At 40.4% G+C, this 20,544-nt stretch overlaps 1 protein-coding gene across 1 annotated transcript; it reads left to right on the top strand.

The window, feature by feature from the left end:
* Nucleotides 1-56: 56 nt before the first annotated feature.
* Nucleotides 57-18,036, top strand: ptcd3 (pentatricopeptide repeat domain 3). The gene is made up of 23 exons (XM_044040970.1): nt 57-166; nt 3,940-3,992; nt 4,324-4,363; nt 4,515-4,560; nt 4,654-4,722; nt 5,071-5,175; nt 6,682-6,805; nt 7,662-7,765; nt 8,817-8,978; nt 9,091-9,151; nt 10,584-10,666; nt 12,152-12,296; nt 12,630-12,680; nt 12,772-12,861; nt 13,696-13,724; nt 13,856-13,962; nt 15,513-15,591; nt 15,728-15,818; nt 15,957-16,042; nt 16,158-16,303; nt 16,414-16,455; nt 17,508-17,666; nt 17,859-18,036. Exons 1-23 carry the CDS (start codon nt 78-80, stop codon nt 17,902-17,904), a joined length of 2,007 nt encoding a protein of 668 aa, XP_043896905.1. The 5' UTR covers nt 57-77; the 3' UTR covers nt 17,905-18,036.
* Nucleotides 18,037-20,544: the final 2,508 nt, after the last annotated feature.

Raw genomic sequence — 20,544 nt, 5'->3', positions numbered from 1 at the left:
ACGCGTCATAATTTTACCACCACTGCCCTTTGGCCACATGGTTTCTCCCTTCCCAGAAGCCCCCAGTTTGTGTCAACATGGCGGCGTCCGGGAGGCACGTAGGGCACTATATGCAGAGAAATGGACGGTTTTTGACAAATAACTTGGAGCAGTTGTGGAGTCACAGGTGAGAAAACGTCGGCACCTATGTTCTCAATCATAGTGTTACTCAGTCCGCTTTACGCCAGTTTATTCGTTCACTGCACGAATCTGACTGACAGCTACAGCTAGCATCATCAGGCAGGAGGTCATGTCTCCATGAAGGATGTCCACACAATATAGCAATATCATTTTCCTCAGTATATATATATATATATATATATGTATATATATGTATATATGGTGGTAGACTTTGCAAAAAGGATGGAAATGGCTGTAGTGAATACTTTTTTCCAGAAGAGGCATGAGCATATGGTAACTTATAAGAGTGGAGGTTGGAGCACACAGGTAGACTACATCTAGTATAGACGATGTAATCTGAAGGAGGTCAGTGACTGCAAAGTAGTGGTGGGTGAGAGCGTAGCAAGTCAGCATAGGATGGTGGTTTGTAGGATGAATCTGGTGACAAGGAAGACGAAGAGGACAAAGGCAGAACAAAGGACAAAGTGGTGGAAGCCGAAAAGAGAGGACTGTTCTGTGGCTTTCAGGGAGGAGTTGAGAAAGAATATGGGTTGTCAGGGAGAGCTCAACTACAACTACAACTACAGCTAATGTAATCAGGGAGACAGGTAGGAGAGTACTTGGTGTGTCGTCTGGAAGGAAAGTAGATAAGGACATTTGGTGGTGGAAAGTGCAGGAGTATATAAAGAGAAAGAGGTTAGCAAAGAAAAAGTGGGACACTGAGGAGACTGAAGAGAGCAGACAGGAGTACAGGGAGATGCAGCACAAGGTAAAGGTAGAGGTGGCAACAAAGGGCATATGATGACTTGTATGCTAGGTTGGAAAGTAAGGACGGAAAGAATGATTTATACAGGTTGGCAAAACAGAGAGATAGAGATGGGAAAGATGTCCAGCAGGTTTGGGTGATTAAGGATAGAGAGGGACATGTGTTGACAGGTGCCACAGAAGTAATGGGAAGATGGAAAGTGTACTTTGAAGAGCTAATGAATGAGGAAAATGAAAGAGAGCAAATGGTAGAAGAGGTGACTACTGTGAACCATGAAGTAGCAGAGATTAGTAAAGATGAAGTGAGGGGGGCACTGAAGAGGATGAAGAATGGAAAGGCAGTTGGTCCCGATGATATACCTGTGGAGGTATGGAAGTGTCTAGGAGAGGAGGCAGTAGAGTTTCTGGTTAGACTATTCAACAGGATCTTAGAGAATGAGGGGATGCCTGAGGAATGGAGAAGAAGTGTGATGGTGCCCATTTTTAAGAATAAGGGAGATGTTCAGGATTGCAATAACTATGGAGGAATAAAGTTGATGAGCCATACAATGAAGTTATGGGCAAGAGTAGTGGAAACTAGACTGAGAGCAGAAGTCAGCATTTGTGAGCAACAGTATGGTTTAATGCCTAGAAAGAGTACTACAGATGCAGTATTTGCTTTAAGAATGCTGGTAGAGAAATACAGAGAATGTCAGAGGGAGCTGCATTGTGTATTTGTAGATCTGGGAAAAGCCTATGACAGGGTGCCAAAAGAGGAACTACTACAACTGGTACTGTATGAGGAAGTCTGGAGTGGCAGAGAAGTATGTTAGACTGGTGCAGGACATGTATGCCAACTGTGAGACAGTGGTGAGGTGTGCTGTAGGTCTGACAGAGAAGTGGAGGTGGGACTACATCAGGGTTCGGTTCAGTTTAGACAGGAATCTCCATGGACCATGATGTTTGCAGATGACATTGTGATCTGTGGTGAGAGCAGAGACCAGGTGGAGGAAAAGCTCGAGAGGTGGAGATATGTTCTAGAAAGGAGAGGAATGAAGGTTAGTCGCAGCAAGACAGAATATAGTATGTGTGTGAATGAGAGGAACCCAAGTGGAACCATGAGGCTACAGGATTTTAAGTATTTAGGGTCAACAGTCCAGAGCAGTGGAGATTGTGGAAAAGAGGTGAAGAAACGTGTTCAAGCTGGTTGGAATGGGTGGAGAAAAGTGTCAGGGGTAATGTGTGATAAAAGAGTATCAGCCAGAATGAAAGGAAAGATATACAAGACAGTGGTGAGACCAGTGATGATGTATGGTAGAGACAGTGGCACTGAGGAAAAGACAGGAAGCAGAGCTGGAGGTAGCAGAGATGAAGATGTTGAGGTTCTCTTTGGGAGTGACGAAGATGGATAGGATCAGGAATGAGTCACAATCAGAGGAACAGCACATGTTAGATGTTTTGGAGATAAGGTCAGAGAGGCCAGAATGAGATGGTTTGGTCATGTACAGAGGAGGGATAGTGAGTATATTGGTAGAAAGATGCTGGGGTTGGAACTGCCAGGCAGGAAGTCTGGAGGAAGACCAAAGAGAAGGTTTATGGATGTAGTGAAAGAGGACATGAAGTTAGTTGGTGTGAGAGAGGGGGATACAGAGAACAGGGTGAGATGGAGGAGGTTGATTCACTGTGGCGACCCCTGAAGGGAGCAGCCAAAAAGAAAAGAAGAAGATACACATTTTATGTATCATGTATATGTATATATATACATATATATATATATATATATATATATATATATATATATATATATATATATATATATATATATATATATATATATATACATATACATATAGATATATATATATATCTGTATATATGTATGTATATATATATATATATATCTGTATATATGTGTATATATGTATATATATATTTATCCCAACTATTTTATTAAACAGACAAACCAAAATTCATGATGTTCTTAAATATCAAAGAAGTAACATCGGATGTAAAGATAACTACTGCTCAAGTAACTGAAATACAGAGAACTACATGTTACTAACCTTATATCAAAACTAAAGCTAGGCTTCTTTTTATATAATAAATAATTAAATAAATGAATCCTGCTTTTCCTGTCAGGTGCAGAAATTTTTGATCACTGCAACTTTGCTGCCTCTAATGGACTGTCATGATTTACTTTTCATAAACTCAACTGATCTATACCTCAAAAAGTTGGAAACTGTACCTCACAGTGCCCTCTGTTTTATCACCAGTTAAATCACATTCATCACTGACTGGATTCTGTATGCCAAAGCTAATTGCCCGTCTTTGTACATCAGAAGGTTGTCACACTGATTAACTTTCATGTCCAAATGTATTCATGGACTGCTCCCCTCGTATCTCTGTAAACTCTTGGTTCATAATCAAAGTCACTATGCTCTTCTTTCTCAAACTACTCTTCTGATTCTGAGCCCGAGAGTGAGGAGGACAGAGCTTGGGAAAAAAGCTTTTCATTTCACTGCCTTCTCATCCTGGCATGACTTCAAAGGGACTTGAACATGTCTGAATTGATCACCTTAGGTGAATTTAAATGAGTTTTAAGGGACAGAGAAAGGTGTTCTCTTGATGGATGTAGCTGCTCTAATTGAGTTTCAATTAGTGACCTGTTAGTTTGTGGTTGTTGTTTTCTGTATTGTCTGGTTTTATGATGCAGCTTAAAGTAAAATCTCAATCAGACTTTACTTTTAATATATTTAATATTTTAATATATTTATATACATATAAATATATTGATATAATGGTATAGACCGTGCAAACATGCTTTTTGACAGAACACAATTGCTATGAATGTTTACCTCAGGTGTGTTTCTCTGTTTCATAAGTGTTTATTGTCTTCTGTCAAACTTAAACAAACTCAACTGTGGTATTAATGTTCTTTAACTTTCACGTAGGAGCAAAACTCTGTGTTTACAGCCTATCATCCAGCCTTACATTCACAGTCCTCTTCAGCTCATTCATGTTTCTTTTTTCTTCCAGGAGTTTTGGTTGGACTCCATCTCTGCGACAAACAGCCGTGGAGGCTAATAAAGGTAAATTAAAGATGGGGTTGTGATCATGATTAAAATGTTTACCAATGTGAGAAAATCATGCTTTTTGTTGGACAGCACATGGATGACCAAAACCTGAGAATTTCATCCTCACATATAGTCATCATAAATAGCCAAAGGTGTTACAGTGATGGAATAATTCTGTTCTCCAGAAACAAAAACAACACTGAGCGGTTTGCCTTACACTTGAACACAGGAAGAAATCATTGGTGTGTGGTGATCCAGATATGACTGTGGACAGTCAGAGTGTAGTTAATAATGATTAAAATGTCATTTGCATCAAAGTCATACCTCTTCCTCTGTTTTTTTCCAGAATCTACAGAGAATATTGTTATCCCCAGAAAGAAAACATGGTATGTGCTATATCAGTATTTTTCTTTTTGAGGTTTTATGTGTTGCATAATAGCCAGTTAGCAATGAGCTCAAACCAAGTTATGTATCATTTACAGTATATTTGCTTAAATTGTTTCAGTGAATTGATGTTTAATAATTTTTGATAAACAGGAGCAAAGTGGCTGTGCTGGAGGCTCTGGCTTCGACTGTTGGCAGGGTGAGGGCACTCATGCCTCCTACAGATCACTGTGACTATGAAGCTGCATTTCCATTTTTTTGTTTGCTCACTGTCTTTGCTTTTCATCACCAGGATCCTACAGCATACAACTATAAGTTCCAGGATGATTCTTACCTCTCTCCTGGGACCTTGACTGAGTTTGTATGTCAGCACGCACTACACTTTACACTGACTTTACTCTGTGTTTGTTAACTAATTATTGACTTAATTAGTTAACAATGGGTTATTTGATCATTCTAATTTGTATTTAGTTAGTTTTTTAGTAATTTTTGGAAAATCTGGTGGTAGTAAGGAAAAACAGTCTCAAGTCTGGCCTCATGTGTGACAATAAATCTGTGGAGTTCAGATCATGTTTGTCATCACAACTAAATGATGTACTGTTTTTTGGGGCATATACTGTAGCTCCTGTAATAAAAGTGAGTTACTATCAGTCAGTGTGACTATTTTCTGACTGACATATCATTGTCTCTCTCTCTCTTCTCTCTGCAGAAATTGTACAGTCTCTCACAGGAGTCTGGCAGAACAGCAGCCAAGTTCTTTATCAACAGCAATCCCAAGTTCTTCACTGAAGACTTTGCTGAGCCGCATATACCAGTAAGAAAGCCTGTGCTCTACCGTTAGTGAATACAGGTGTCTATAGTGACAAGATTAAATATTAGACGCCAACATTGGTACACATACATTTAGCCATGATAAGGTGGTTTTTGCAAGTTTTCTCTGCCACCGAGTATGGCCACTGAATATTTGCTAGGAGGAGGTGTTTGTGCACTTGTGCTTTGGATGTGGTCAACCATCCAAAGCAATGGACAGTGGACAAGGGAGGTGAAGAGGAGAATGCAGGCAGGGTGGAGTGGGTGGTGATGTGTGACAGAAGGATAGCGAAAAAGAAGGTCTACAAGACAGAAGTGAGACAGTAGTGCTGTCTAAAGGACAGGAGGCGGAGCTGGCAGAGCTGAAGATGCTTAGATTTTCACTTGGAGTGACCAGGGTGGATAGGATTAAAAAATGAACTTATTTAAGGGACAACTCAGGTTTGGAGATAAAGAGAGTCAAGGTTGATGTAGTTTGGTCACGTGCAGAGCAGGGACAGTGATTATATTGGACAAAGGATGTTGAAGTTGGAGCTGCCAGGCTGAAGGATCAGGGGAAGACTGCAGAAAAGGTTCATGGATGTTGTGCATGAGGACAGAGGACACAAGCGAGAGGACAAGATGGAGGCACTGTGGCGACCCCTAAACGGAGAAGCCAGAAGAAGAAGCCATGGGAGGTGTTGGTGATCGTTACTTGCCAAGCACTTGTATTATAGAATATATTCTACATTTCGGATTGGCACCAGTTTTCCAATGTAGACTCGATGCTTCAATGCCTAGCTTTCAAAAAGTGATGTCACTTATAAGCACTCTGACCTTAGTGGAAGAATTAAGTGATTGCGATTGAAGCAAGCAAAGTCTTCATTAGAGACACATCTGCGGTGCACGCTGCACAGAAATGATGTTTGATGATGGATTTGTGTTTCAATAGGTAAATGACTCTTTGTGCTAACATTAGCTATATTGCAGTTGTACAAACATAGAAACGGTGCATTTTTATTTTTCTATTTAAACCAAGCCCATCTAAGCAGACTTTATTAGGTGAGACCACAGACTTAATATAGAAATAGACTTTGAGATTTGCAAATTGACCAGTGCCTTAACAGTTTTTGTAACCAGACGTTCACAGGCGTCTGCAACCAGGCACCTATTGGATGATACCAGCCATCAATCACACTGATGTCCACTCATATATGCCATATTTTCTGACCTATTTTCCTACAAGGGAAAACTTTTAAAATATTAACTGATGTTATAAATCAATTGAGAAGCTAATTTTCAAATGGACTTGTTTTTGCAACCAGTTGAGTCGCCCCCGATGGCTAACTGCTACTTTTGTGCTCCTACCATCGCTTCACTTTTCAAACCAGAGGTCTTTGTCCACTTTTATATAGAGTGTGTTGATGAGACCCTCTGGGTTGCAGTGATGGCCTAGGAGAATGCTTCATAATAAAAGTTTTTATAATGACATCATTAACTCTTTCTCTCATGCTTGTGTACATGTGTGTAGTGTCTGATGCCAGAGACGGTGTCACCGCTTATTGAGGAGGTGAGCGAGGAGGCTCTGAAGGAACGAATCAACCTGAGGAGAGTCAAAGCTGCTGTTGATATGTATGACCAGCTACTGCAAGCTGGTGAGAACACACAAACTCTATCTGCACCCATTTTTCACAAATTTAAATGTGGGTCCTGAAAGCCTCCTGATTTAATCTCTATCATCAACGGTTCTTGAAATATGACACATTTAAAATATTTTTCTCCGTTTTTCACTGGTTTTGGACACTTAAAGACAGGGGAATCAGAGAGGGGGAAGGGGGCTTGGGAGTCATTCTTTCCCCTCTCTCTCCTTCTCTCTCCCTCTCTCTCTCCTTCTCTCTCCCTCTCTCTCTCTCTCAGACACACACTCTCTAAAAGATTGGAGACCACAGACACAATGAACTGCCGCTTCTGTCCTGCATTTCACTTTTCAAACCGTAAGACTTCGTCCACTTTTATATACAGTCTGTGGGTGAGACCCTCTGGATTTGGGATCTCACAGAAATATGAACAGACATGGAGGTGGACTGTCAGCATCGTCAGTTAATAGCTGTTGCGTGTGTGCTGTCTTGTGCTGAGAAACAAAAACTGTGGATGAAGTCATGGCTGAGAAGAATCAACTTATTGCTTTGGTTATTGCAGCGTTCTGCTCATGCTCCAATCACTTCTCAGTCGTAAATATCGAAAATGTTTAATACTTACAATTTGAAATCAGGAAGACTCTGATGTGTCCGATGACATTAAAATCAATCACACTACAGGATAATCTGTTCAAATCAGACTTAAAGCAGAAGGTAGGAGAATTATTGGAAGGGCAAGGTTAGGACCTAAATCTGTCCTATTATCCTCGAGTGTGTGGCAGGCTTTACACACACACACTGTATGTTGTCTCTCTTTAATGTTACTATAATATTCTACTGGATCAGCTAAGTGTCCTTATTGCATTTCTTCCAGGCACAACAGTTTCCATGAGAACAACCCATGACCTGTTAGATCTAATCTGTCTTTACTGTGACAAAAACCCTGTCCAGGAGGGGGACACAGAGGCAGAGGATGTGGTGAGTCATTTCTGATCTCAGGGTAATGTTCCTTGATGAAGAGTGTGTCAACATGCAGTATGCTTCAATGTAGGTTTTTGCTGCAGCAAGTTAAAGGATATATGTAACACACCCTGGTCCCTGCAAAACATGCTTAGGTAGCCTTGATAGTGCATGTCAGAGTTAGGGATGAGCCGACACTCAAATGCTGGTCAAAATAACTGGATTGGGAAAAATAAAAAATCTGATACAATCCTTAAACCCTAAATATCACATATTTGCAGTGTTCTGTCAGCTTCCATCACAGCCAGCGGTAACACTTTCAGTAATGCCCTAATACACTCAGGCCTTAGTGTGCAACACTCACACAGGTTTGTGCAGTTATTCAGCCAAACCAAAGTGTCATTTTCAACTTCACCCATAGCCAGCTAATGCCTAACCCTAACACAACCATAACCTAACCACATTGAAGTTCTGCCTCAGTAGTCCTGAAACCTGGTCCTGACAAGGTCAGAAAATCTCCCTGAAGAGGTAACATACACTTAAATTATTTAAAGCAGTCTTAGTGAGGACACTCATTGACATCACATTTTCCCTTGTCCCTTGTCCCTTACCATACTTTTCGCCTCCACAACTAAATTCCTAATCCTAACCCTTTCCCTAACAATAACCTAAACCCAATTACAACTCTAATCCTAAAACCACATATTAACCCTGAAAAAGTCAGTCAGTCATCATCTACTGCTTTATCCTCCACCAGAGGGTCGCGGAAATTGGACACTTTAAATTGACCATAGGAGTGAGTGTGAGAGTGAATGGTTGTTGTCTCTATCTGTGTGTAGCCCTGCGATGGACTGGCGAACTGTCCCCCCACTGTCCCCCTGCGACCCTGAAAAAGTACTTTCTTTAATCGTGAGAAACAGCAGTGTCCTCACTTTTCCAAAAATGTCCTTGCTTTCTGTAGGCATATCATTTTTCCGGTCTTCACTAAGACGGCTACAATCTCACACACGCCATCAGGCTGTTATTGGTTCATAATGCGTGTTTATCTGTATCTCGGTGTGTTTTTCAGGAGGCAGTAGAAGGCAGAAACAAGAGGAAAGTTAAGCTCCGTGAGTATTTAGACTCTCAGGAGTGCACCTGGGAAGAAAACAACAGTGCAGAGAGAATCTTTAATGTGCTGCCAGAGAGAGACGCACACTGTTACGCTGCTCTAATCAGAGGCATGGTGAAGGTATGGGCACATTCTGTACACTCGATTTCAATTACTGTAGTTATAAGTAAGCAAATGATAATAATTTGGTCTTTCTTAAATGAATTACATATTTGCATGTGTGTTTCTCCAGCATGGAGCCCACGCCAAGGCCTTCAGCATGTACACTGACTTACTTAACGAAAGGTTGACTGGTGAGTTTTAAATATGTGACCACATTTCACACGCAGGTCATCTGAATCTAACACTTTAAAAGTGATAAATATGAAATGTCATGAACCAAAAAAAGACTGATTTGTTTTAATTCTTCAGCATTTCAATTAAGAAATGTAGTGTGTAGCTCTGTGTTTCTCAACCATGACCAGCTGTGTTTAAATGTTGTGTCGCCTGGCAATATTTCCACACTGCACACAGGAAGTGATTGATTTTGTGTCAGTAGACAAAGGCAACATTGTGCGTGTAAAGCAAGACAGCAAAAAGGTGAATTAAAAAGAAAAGAAAAGTTGTGCTATATGCACATCAACACTCCCTCAGTCAGGTCTGATATTGTATGAGTCTTTTTTAGGCACAGCATGTAATAATACATTATCTGTACACATACATTATAACATACAATGTTCTATTTCTGTTCACAAAGAACAAACAGAGACAGAATATTAACACCTGATTATTTTATAATTTCACTTTAAGTTACACATTGCAGCTTTAACAGCAAATGTAAACATTTGTGATTAGCTGATATGTTTTAAACAATGTTTCAGACAGGGAAGTGTCTCAGCTTCATGTGTCCACTGTGTCTTCACTGTTTCTTGTTTCTGGAAAACTATAGAAAATTGACTATAGGCCCTTTTCCACCACAGGAACTTTTCTCATTTACCTCCGATTTTCAAAAACCTTGGCACGTTTTACACCAATATTACCTGGATAAAGTCAGACTTTTTTAGATTACCTAGAACTATAGAGGGGCGGGGCTACATGTTGAAGAATGCTGATTTGTGGAACACATTTTACAGCTGTTTGTCTCGAGTATGCAGACTCCTCTAGTGAGTTCTTTTTTGAGCAACTAGAGACAAATCTAGCTCTAACCTTTCTGGTTGTATTAGAGACTTTTGGAGACAATGACTTGAAAGCATGTATCGTTCTAAAGGTATACTTAAATTGGACGGGACGAAAGTGCGAATAATTGAGATGCAAATTTTGAAGCACCCTCCACATCAAGGGTGATGTAAAGTAATAAATCATGAGCAGCAGAGCAATGTCAGTGAAAACTTTTTTGAAGCTTGATTTGCACACACACCCTTTCACTGAGATTCCAAACGTCTTGTAATTGTTTTATAGTTTTTTTCTTGTTTATTAAAATCAAACGGGTTTTGGGAAACAATCATCAAGAACACTCTAATTGTGACAAGAATTTATTGAGTTGCGGTGGAAACCCAATCTGCACAGATTAGCGGGAATTCTTATCACCGGGTAAATAAATTGGTGGAAAAGGGGCTTTATATTTATTAAGTTATGACTTATTGCCATCACAAAAGAAAAACTTTTTATTTTATTTTCAGGATTGTTGTTGCTAAAAATGTGTTCATTGAAAGCTTCTGAAAATTAATCCCAACACTCTGTCTCCAGCTGATGTCCACGTCTTCAACGCACTGATTTTAGCAGCTCCTCATGTCCGAGACAAATACAGCGAGCGATGGAACCTGATTGAGGTAACACCCTTCAACGTATTCTGTAGAGGTTGCATTATCATTTCTTTCATAATTTATGCAACCAACAATTATTTTCATAAAATAAAACCTAACAAGGCAATCAGTAGAGTTCTCGACAGGCCTGAAAATTACAACCCGACCCAACCCGCGGGTCTTTAAGCACAAACCCGAAACAGCCAGCATGAATTGTCCGCAGGAACCTGACCCGGCCCAGCTAACAGGCGGGACTTTGCCCTTTGGTCAGCAGCAGCATCCGCAGCTGGTTGCATTTCGGCCACAGGAATGTTGCAGCTTTGTGGATGTAGGTCAAAGTCAAGAGAAGACCATTTTTCCCCATAGCGGTGCACGGCTGCCAGCTGTGCAGTATTGTTGGCATTTTGCTGAGTGATGTCTGAGTCGTTCTGTCCATAGCAGCACAAGGTGCAGAGTGGGATATTTGTTCCCCTCCAGTTCACGCTGAGCATCATAAAAGGGATCCAGAAATTGCACTAACATGCCCAAAGTGTTGGGGGTTACGCACTCAGTGGCGTCAGGTCTGCCCCTCTGCATCACGCAGGCAGCCAGATTTACTCTCCACCACACGTGAACAGCAATGATTCACAACAAACAACATATAATTTACAACCTACAAGAAATGTGTTTTATGAGCGGAAAAAAGGAAGCCCGATTTTTTTGTGGGTCCAGCGGCAGTTTAGGCAGCTCGCCACGCGCCGCTGGCAATCAGTGGTGCTGCACTCTCTCTGAAAATCAGTTAAAAAGACATAGGGACAGCACCACTGCATAAACTGCTGCTGTATGTGATTGTATCAGACTGATTCTGTGCTCCGGTCATGGAGGACGTACTGAACAAATATTTTTAATTAGGATGTGTCAGAATGGTCAGTTATGAACTCTATCTGACCTTTTCTTAACAATGTGTGTGTTTGTATGTCGGTGAAATACGTTTGCTGACTAAATACGGCGACCGCTGGCCGCAGTCTGATGTGAAGTGGTGCGAACACACAAACACACGAACACACGAACACACGTTTGCTGACTTTATCCGGCACATTAGCTTCATATATAAAATCCTCTGTAAAACACTGTGCTCCACTGTGCAGCCACCAACAGCACACTTGTCCCTCCGCGTTGACATAATACCGCTCTTCCTCCCTCGCCTGCACTCTCGCAGGGACAAGGTGGAGCTAAGGTGGAGCTCTCCAAGTAAACTTACTGGTGGGGCGGTAACATTCGCGGTGAAATGCGCATGCTGCCGTCATAAGCGCAGGGAATTCAACATTGAGTGTTTTATCGCCTATACTTACACTAAGGGGGACCACGAAAACATGACTGAGTATTCTTTTTCCACACTTTGGCGACTGGTAGGGCCTCCAGAGTCCCAAATATAAGTATTGAAATGGTTAAAAAGCTCTCTGTGAGGCGAAGTAACTAATGGCTTTATTAATGTGTGTGTGTGTGTGTGTGTGTGTGTGCGTGTGCGTGCAGGATTTACTGAAGCAGATGAATCAACAGAAAGTTCAGCCCAACCTGCTGACCTTCAACTGTGTCCTGAAGTCTCTGAGACTGTGTGGCTCTTTGGGCAAAGCAAAAGCTCTGCATACCCTGAATGAGATGATGGCTGTGGGAATAGGTAACAATCAAACAGAGGGCTTGTGTTTCCTGCTTTATCTTGTCATTAAACAGCCTGCTCTAATCACAAACTGAAGATTCCTTTGCATTGTAAATTGCTCTCTCCTCTCACCAAAGTCCATAGAGAAAATGTGCACTTTTATATCACACTACACTACACAGGAAACAGCTGTCTATCAGGCAGACAGACAGACAGGCTGGTTACTTTGACTTTTTATGGTGAAGTCAGAGCTAATGATGTGTCAGTAACTCACACTCTATTTTGATATTTTCTTAAAATTTAAGACAGTACTGAAATGTAAAAAAACACAAATGTTAATGTTTTTTCCTTCAGCTCCCAGTCTGGCCTCCTTTGAGCACATCCTGGTACTCTTTCACAGATCAGGTGAGATTGATGTGACAGTGCACACAGACATTACAATACAGTCTCTGGTGCTGTTGTTTGCATGTTGAAATTGACGTTTTCTGTCTTCCAGGCTCCTCTGGTCAGCCTCCTACTGACCTCTTACAGGATATCTTGTCAGAAATTAAAGGAACAAGTTTCACATGTCAGGACCCTGAAGATGGTAAAGTTTTTTTTTTTCTTCCTTTTTTTTTTTTTAAAGAGTAACTAAATTCCCTGATCTGAAGCTAACTCATGTGGGCATGGAGTTATAAGTGAGTGGGGAGGGGAAGGAGGGGTGACTGAGCACCGCAGGGAGCGAGATGATCGCACAGCTCCGCCAATTTACACTGCTTGTGTCTCATGTCCACACACTTCCGTGCGGCTGAACAGTTGGAGTTGTGAGACTAGGTTTTTTGTTGGGTACTTCTCGCACGGAAAAAAACTGTAAATGTAAACACAGCAAACTGAGCAGTATTTCTACCCAACGAATAAACAGAAGCACACAAGGCTAGAATCACAGGATTCTTTCTGTGATGTGTGAAATACGACGTGGTGCCAACAAGGGATGTTTTATATTCTGAAAAGTATAGCGGATGTTTCATTTTCCTGCTTCCGTGATTCTGTGATTTTAATGTGTGACTGCAGTGCATAACTTAACACAAACTTTCTATTTGTTCTTGTGGATGTTCTTACTTTCTGTTTGAGGGAGCCTATGTGTGTATATATATATATACCAGCAGTGCAGGGTATTAGATATGGTATTCACCCATGGTGGAACTAATAAAAGATTATTTTATAAAAACCTTTTCCTTAAATTTTCCTCCACTCCAATTTTGTTCTAATTTATTCTATTGTGATCTATTTCTATTCTATTTTGTTCTGTTTTATTCTCTGTCCTTTATCTGCTGCAACATGTGAATTTCCCCAGTGTGGGATCAATAAAGTCTTCTCACATCAGTGCCCATTACTATGGTGGTTTTCATGACTGATTTGATCTCTTTTCATTTTTTCCTAGATCGATTCTTCTCTTTTGCAATGAAAATAGTAAGTATGTTTATGATATTTGTGTTGTAATTATGTCCTGTATGTTTCTGCAGAGTTAAGTTCTGACAATGAAGAGCGCTCAATAATAATCTTGTCCTGTTCTTCTCTATTTCCCATCTTTGTCACAACAGTGTCTGGACGCTAAAGACATGGAGCTGGGTTATAAAGTACAGAGTCTCGCAGACGTGGGTAATAACTGGAGGTTGCTGGGAGATCCCTACCTACGGGGTATTTATTAGTGAGTGAAAACCGTCCACCAACATCAAAGATGTACGCTGTACGTCTACATACCTCTTGGTGGCAGCAAAGAGCTGAGAGATTCTGGCAGATTTTAGTCTGTTAATCAGTCACATGTACTGTATGAACACTCTGAATTGACCTTGGTGTGAGAGTGGATGATTGTTTGTCTCTGTATGTGTCCCTGTGGTTAGGGATGCACCGCAATGAACATTTTTGGCCGGAACAGGAAACAGGAAACACTTGTAGCATTGTTTTTTTAATCTCATTTTGTTGTTATGGCTGGGACTGGGTGTATTTACCTCACTAAAGTCAATGCATTGCAATTGTATGTATGCAATTATATCTTGCTGCATAGAATAAATCAATTAATAATCTATGAAAATATTAATATTTTCATCTGGTGCAGACAGACGGGCCTTTTTTCCCAGCACACTGCTCCTGCGCTGTGCGCTTCTCCGTCTCCTAGCGGCCTCTCCGTATCCAAAGCAACCTGGATCATTTCTCTACGCGCTGCTTTATCCCCACATCCAAGTAAAGATCTATATGACGAGGATCGAATACAGTCCTGATGAAGTGCAGGGGATCCGAGTAGATCTTAGTAAATCCTGTTGACAGATTCTTAAGAGCGCACTTCTTGTTTTCACTCCGTATGAACCTCTTTGTATAGAAGACGCTTTAGTGCTTAAAGGAATAACGTCTGCCACAGCTGCATCAGATGAGCTGATCTAGTCTGTTCTAGTCTTGATGACCACTCAAAGCTGCTGTACACTACAGTTTTGCACATGGGTGATTCACATTTCATGCATACTCGTCATACCCACTCACATGCTGCCAGCACAGCATGGATCAAGGTGGGGGTTAAGTGTCTTGCCCAAGGATGCATCAGCATTTAGACTAGCAGAGCCGGGAATTGAACCCACAACCTTCGAGTTGAAAGATGACTCGCTCTACCACTGAGCTACCGTTGCCCTGTTATTGGTGTTCCAAGCCGAACTTAGAGGGAATAGACAGGCAGGCGCGTGCTGGCCGCAGTTTTGCATGCGTCAGTACGAGATCCTGTTTCAGTCGAGTTGATTCCGTGTTAAAAGTCTTTTCAGTGGCCTCCGGTGGTACTGGTGGTAAGATCAGAGCTACTGTGCTACTGTATACACGGGTATATGATCAGAGTGGAGCTGAGGAATTTTGACCAGAGTGCATAAAAAATGAAACCAATAACAAATAAATTAATTAATTAAATGATGAAAATTAGAGTCAATTTTATTTCACTATACTGAAGTATGTCTGAAGTACATTTGGAAAAGTAGGATGATGAGAGAGCAAATTATCTTATTTGGAATAAATCTGCCTGCGTAGCTTTACTCGGCCTATTTGCACCACTGTATTTTAACGTTGGTGATAAAGTTAAAGTTAATTTGAAAGCTCACTATTTCCTCAGGTGGTATAAGAAGTTTGAGAAGCACTGTTCTAAGGCATGATCTTGGTCACAAATACATTATGAATGAAACCACACTCCTCACTAACTGATCTTTCCTCCTCTCTCCTCCTCAGCGGTCGCTTCTTCAGTCTGTTGTGTTTGATGGAGCACATTGATGTCATCTTGAAGTGGTACAAACAGCTTGTTCCCTCGGTCAGTAAATAACAGTGTCTCTCATCTTCAGGTGTATGAGTGTACACCACGGTGTTGTTAAAAACCTTTTGAGGCCAATTTTTGATCTCCACCATGTTGTTTGAAATTAATATTGCCTCTAATTACCATCTTGTAGTTATACTACCCAAGCTTTCAAGCGTGTAAAGGATTGCTACAGGCTCTGGATGCAGACAACCGCCTTGATTTGCTGCCCCAAATATGGAAAGGTGAGTTTAAAGTTGAATGTAATGTCATATATGAATGTGAAGTAAACATTAAAGACATCCCCTGATCTGGTTTAAACTGTGTGAATCATGACGACTCATGAAGTCTGATCATCATGATATTATTCCATTTGTTTACAGACTTCAGATCTCTTGGTCATGATAAGAGGCCACAGCTGGTGGAGGAGTTGCTCACACTCATGGCCAGAGAGAAGCACAGCCCTGAGGTCAGTGAGGAGAGGAGGGGAGAGGAGGGGGGGAGCACTTGGTGTGAACATGGTCCCCTGCTGTGAAGCAGACAACTGTCAGTGTGATTTTTATTTTGATCTTCTGTTCCTGCAGGTTCAGGAGAGGTTTGCAGAGTGTGCTCTCGATATAAAGGGTGTGTATGACGATGAAAGAGGGAGGGCCAGTCTGCAGTGGAACGCTACGTCCCTCACACACATCACCTCCCTGCTGCTGAGAGCCAACAAGACCCAACAGGCCTGGTGAGTGCGAGAGAGAGAGAGATGTCTGTTAAACTGTATAACCGTGTTTTTCTCTGTAAAAACTATTATTTGTAGAGTCAAACATCTTCCCTCTGTCGTTCTCTTTGCAGGGAGATGCTGCAGCTCTTTACGTCCAACAACAGAGTTCCACCGTGAGTCTCCACTCAAATTCCAACCACACACAAAGCAAGAGAAACTCTACATTTAGTCAAACAGATGAATCCAGTGACTCGAGCAAAGCCGCCATTTCTGCAGTGGTATGTCACAGTGACTCACTGCCTTTAGAGTCAGACTGATGATGTCAGGCATTAAATAAATGTACATTATGAACGCTATTCATTATCAAGGTTTTAGATAGACAAGTTGTTGTGACTGCAGAGTGTAAAATGATATAACAGAGCAGATACATGAGTTAAAAAAGTTCTTCTCACTGGTTGTCATGACTACAATATCTCTAACACCTGCAGCAGCACAATGTAATAAGATAAAGCTGCCGTGTGTATCTTTTAAATATGACCAAATATCCGTGTCAAATTCAAATAATTGTCATACGAGTTCACGCTCTGCTGATTAAATCTATCACCTCCGCACGAATGATTCTCAGAATAGTGGTGATTTGTCTATTGTCGCCTGGCAGCATTCCCGTGCTGCACGCAGGAAGTGATTTGTTTATTATCAGGGGCTGTCCACACCAAAACCAGTCTTGGTGAATCAGCCAAAGTTTTTTATTGTGTCGGCGTTTTATCTCCACGGAAACTGTGTTTTTCATCTAGCTTGGTTTTTAAAGTTAGCACACGGCGTGCATGCTCAACATCTTTTCTGTGTTTGGTGTAGCAGTGTTAGAGTGTACAGGCCTGGCTACAGCATTTACAGTCATTGTGGATGAAGACATTTCCTGAACCTGCTGCTCTAAAGGCTCAGTTGTTCAGCAGTTTGATGCAGTAAATGCTTCTTCACTCGTCCCTGTGCTGCTGCTGTATACAAACAAACACTCCCTCAGGCGGGTCTGACAGTGTTGCCTGACAGATGAAGGACACAGCATACAAACAATGTTATAACCATCGTTGTTCACAACGATCACACAGAGGTGTCACTATCACAAAAACAAAACATACATACTGCAGCTCTTAACACAAACATGTTTCTCACTTGTTGGTAAGTGAGGAGTAAGTAAGCGTGTGTTTCCTGCTGTGTTATTCTGCAGTGACGAGCTGTTGAAGAACTTCCTGTCAGTGTGTCACAGCAGTGGTTCTGTTCAGACAGCAGTGGACCTGGTTCAGCTGTCTGCAGCCTTCTGTCTGCCTGCAACTGCAGAGCTGGCAAAACAAACACTGGCAGACTTCAAACTGACCGAGGAGCAAAGGTGAGATGCACGTTATTTTATTTCATTATTGCAACAGGAAGCCTGTGTGTTTAGGAGAGTCACTGAGACATGTGAGCCAGGTTTTCACACTGTTTTACCAACTCAAAATCACCATCTTTACTTAAGCGCTCCAGGAAGGTATTTCTTCTTCTTCTGAATTGTGTCCCGTGTTGTGTCTTGTTTCTCATCCAGAGCCGTTGTATCTGAACTGGAGTCGACAGGAGAATCTTTGGAGTGAAGGAGACAACACTGGGTGACCAACTGTGACACAGTATCACTCGTAACCAAACCTATAATTCACTGATAATCTGATGAATCCATAAACTGTACTTCTTTCTATATCTGTGTAATAAACAGAATGTGACATTTATACCGTATGTCTTTTTTGTGTGAGTCAGCTAGGGGTCACTGCTCCTCTCCTTTCGGTCATTATGACATATATTCTGATATCATTCATGAAACTTAATAAATGTACTGTGCTATCTGCAAGTACAAGTACTGATCACATACCAGAGCAATTAAAAATAAATTTGTATATGAAATGCTTTTCAATAGCTTTATGCTACAAATACTTTATTGAAGTAATAATTATATAAGCTGGCCCAGAAATAAAGCCACAAATCTTCTTTTATCATCTAGTTTAAGAATTGTAGCCACAATAATAAGTTATTATGACGTTAAAACAAAAACTTCAAGAATTTTGAGATCTAGAGATTTCAAAAAAGTCTTTCAAAAGTGATCCATATCCACTGGTTAACACTTGGGGACATAATCCACAGAGTGGACATGGCAACAGATGAGGGAGAGTCATGTGATCATAGATAGTGTTATGCAGGTCATTCACCACCGTCTTACTTTGAGCCCTGAGAGCTCACGCGGCACAGGTTCACCCTTGTTCCTTATATGGACATCCTGGGGGTGTGTGTTTATAGGTCATATATTTAGGCTATAAATTATGTATTTTTTGAGTCAAAGTTATGATTCATTTTATATCATATTTTAGTAGTGATATAAAGTAACAATATTTGTGCAGAAGTCACAAAATAGACATCCTTTTCTCTTCTTTTTGTTCTTAAAATAAACCACAAATTCAATCTGATTTTAAACATTTTGAGTACTTTTACTTTTTCACTCAGGTGTGTTTATATAGTGTGTGAAAAGTTTTTTTTTTCAGATTGTCTAGACTGTGCTGAGAAAAGGGCACATATAAGATACTCAGCCAAAATGCTCTGTGTTCTCAAGGTCAAGGACGCACAAGTCACATTGATAGTGGAATATCGGGTCTGTCAGCTTGACTGTAAATGCAAACGCACATAATCTGATCTGACATATTTGACTCCAGTTTTTGCTGCTTGAACTGTCATGGATTATATATGTGATTTGTGCCACATGGGAGGAAAAGATCAGAATTGGTTCACTTGCACCATGTAGGGTGAAGAAATACATGCATCAGATGACTTTTTTCACATCAGGTTAATCAGAAACCTGACTATATCACAGCAAAATAAAGAACATTTGTAAGCAGAGCATCTTCTGGAGGCTATTAGTTGTGAAAACATGAAGTGGGAGAGTAATTAGCGTTCTCTGCTGAATCTATGACCATGAACTATGAGTGGCCAAGAGGAAAACATGCAGATGTGACATTTCTCTCTGTGATAACTGACCAACTTCCTCAAATGTCTCTGAAGCTTCTCCATCAAAATCAAGATGACAGCATGGGAGACACAGTTGAGGCTCTGGAATGCTGCTGTGGACGTTTCACCATCTTCAGATATAAAGATAGTGTTGTGTGAGCAGATGCAGGTATGCACTGAGAGTGTGTTTTTGCACAGTTTTATAGGCCACATGTTCAGACAAGACAGTGCCTCAGGTGTCTGATTGCGTGCGTTTCCTCACCAAAATAAAGAATATACTAAACCAGTTTCCACTCATGCTGTATTTCTAGTCCACTTTACACGGAGCATTTGGAACAAAAACAATTTCCCTCCGTTGATTATTTTAAGTATTCTGATTCTGAGTTTGGTCTGAAATTCTTCAGAAAATCTAACCCATATTTTGATATGTTTTACTTCTCCTTCATGTGTAGTTCATGTGTTCTGTTAGTGATGAAATTATTTAAATAATATATGATTTTTATTTAATTTCATTCTAACATTCAAAGAAAAGCAGCATTTCCATCACACCACAAAAAACAAAACCTTTGTTTTTAAAACATTTCAAAACATTTTAAAAACATTAAGGATTTGAATGACAATATATTTCATTGTTTTGATGGCAAATACCTTTTAACTGTTTAACCAAAGTCCAATTTCTAACATCTGACACACAATCATGAGTTTTCCAATCCCAGTAATGAATCATAACCGTAACTGTACAACCTTTAAAAATATAAAATATTATTAGTGTAACTGTAATTTTTTTTATGAATTTTATGCAGAAATATGTGTTGTGATGGAGATGACATGATGGCGTGGTGGAAATGACATGTGACCATCAGTATTGATGAACACTCTTCACTTTTATTATCCCTGACACAAATTAGCATCAATTTTGAAACTACCTTTGTTATTTAAACTGAAACCATTAATGACTGCAGAAATCTGTTCTCTATGTGCTGAAATCTACAAGCAAGTGCCAAAAGTTGGACTTGCTGTTGGAAACAATATTAAAGTTTTAAAATGTCATGTTGAAAAGGTAACATATTAACACAGCATTCTTGTTCTGCAATTAGTGCTTTGATCTTGAAAATTAAATTGAATTGAAACTTTATTTTAAGTTTAAAATGTTTTAATTCAAAAGGAAACAAACAAAAACCTCCAAGGTTTTAAATGTGTGTTAAAATGAATGTTGAAAATATTTAAAATACTTAATATTTAAC

Source organism: Solea senegalensis, linkage group LG12 (genome assembly GCF_019176455.1).
Source record: "Solea senegalensis isolate Sse05_10M linkage group LG12, IFAPA_SoseM_1, whole genome shotgun sequence".
NCBI classification, from domain to species: domain Eukaryota; kingdom Metazoa; phylum Chordata; class Actinopteri; order Pleuronectiformes; family Soleidae; genus Solea; species Solea senegalensis.
Note: the sequence above shows the minus strand (reverse complement) of the source record. Positions and strands in the feature narration are given on the sequence as shown.

Bases quoted from the DNA above. Each gene is read 5' to 3' on its own strand.
- ptcd3 (XM_044040970.1), top strand. From the start codon at position 78: ATGGCGGCGTCCGGGAGGCACGTAGGGCACTATATGCAGAGAAATGGA. The intron at 4,723-5,070 runs GTATGTCAGCAC...TTCTCTCTGCAG, and splicing joins CTGGGACCTTGACTGAGTTT to AAATTGTACAGTCTCTCACA. The intron at 15,819-15,956 runs GTGAGTTTAAAG...ATTTGTTTACAG, and splicing joins GCTGCCCCAAATATGGAAAG to ACTTCAGATCTCTTGGTCAT.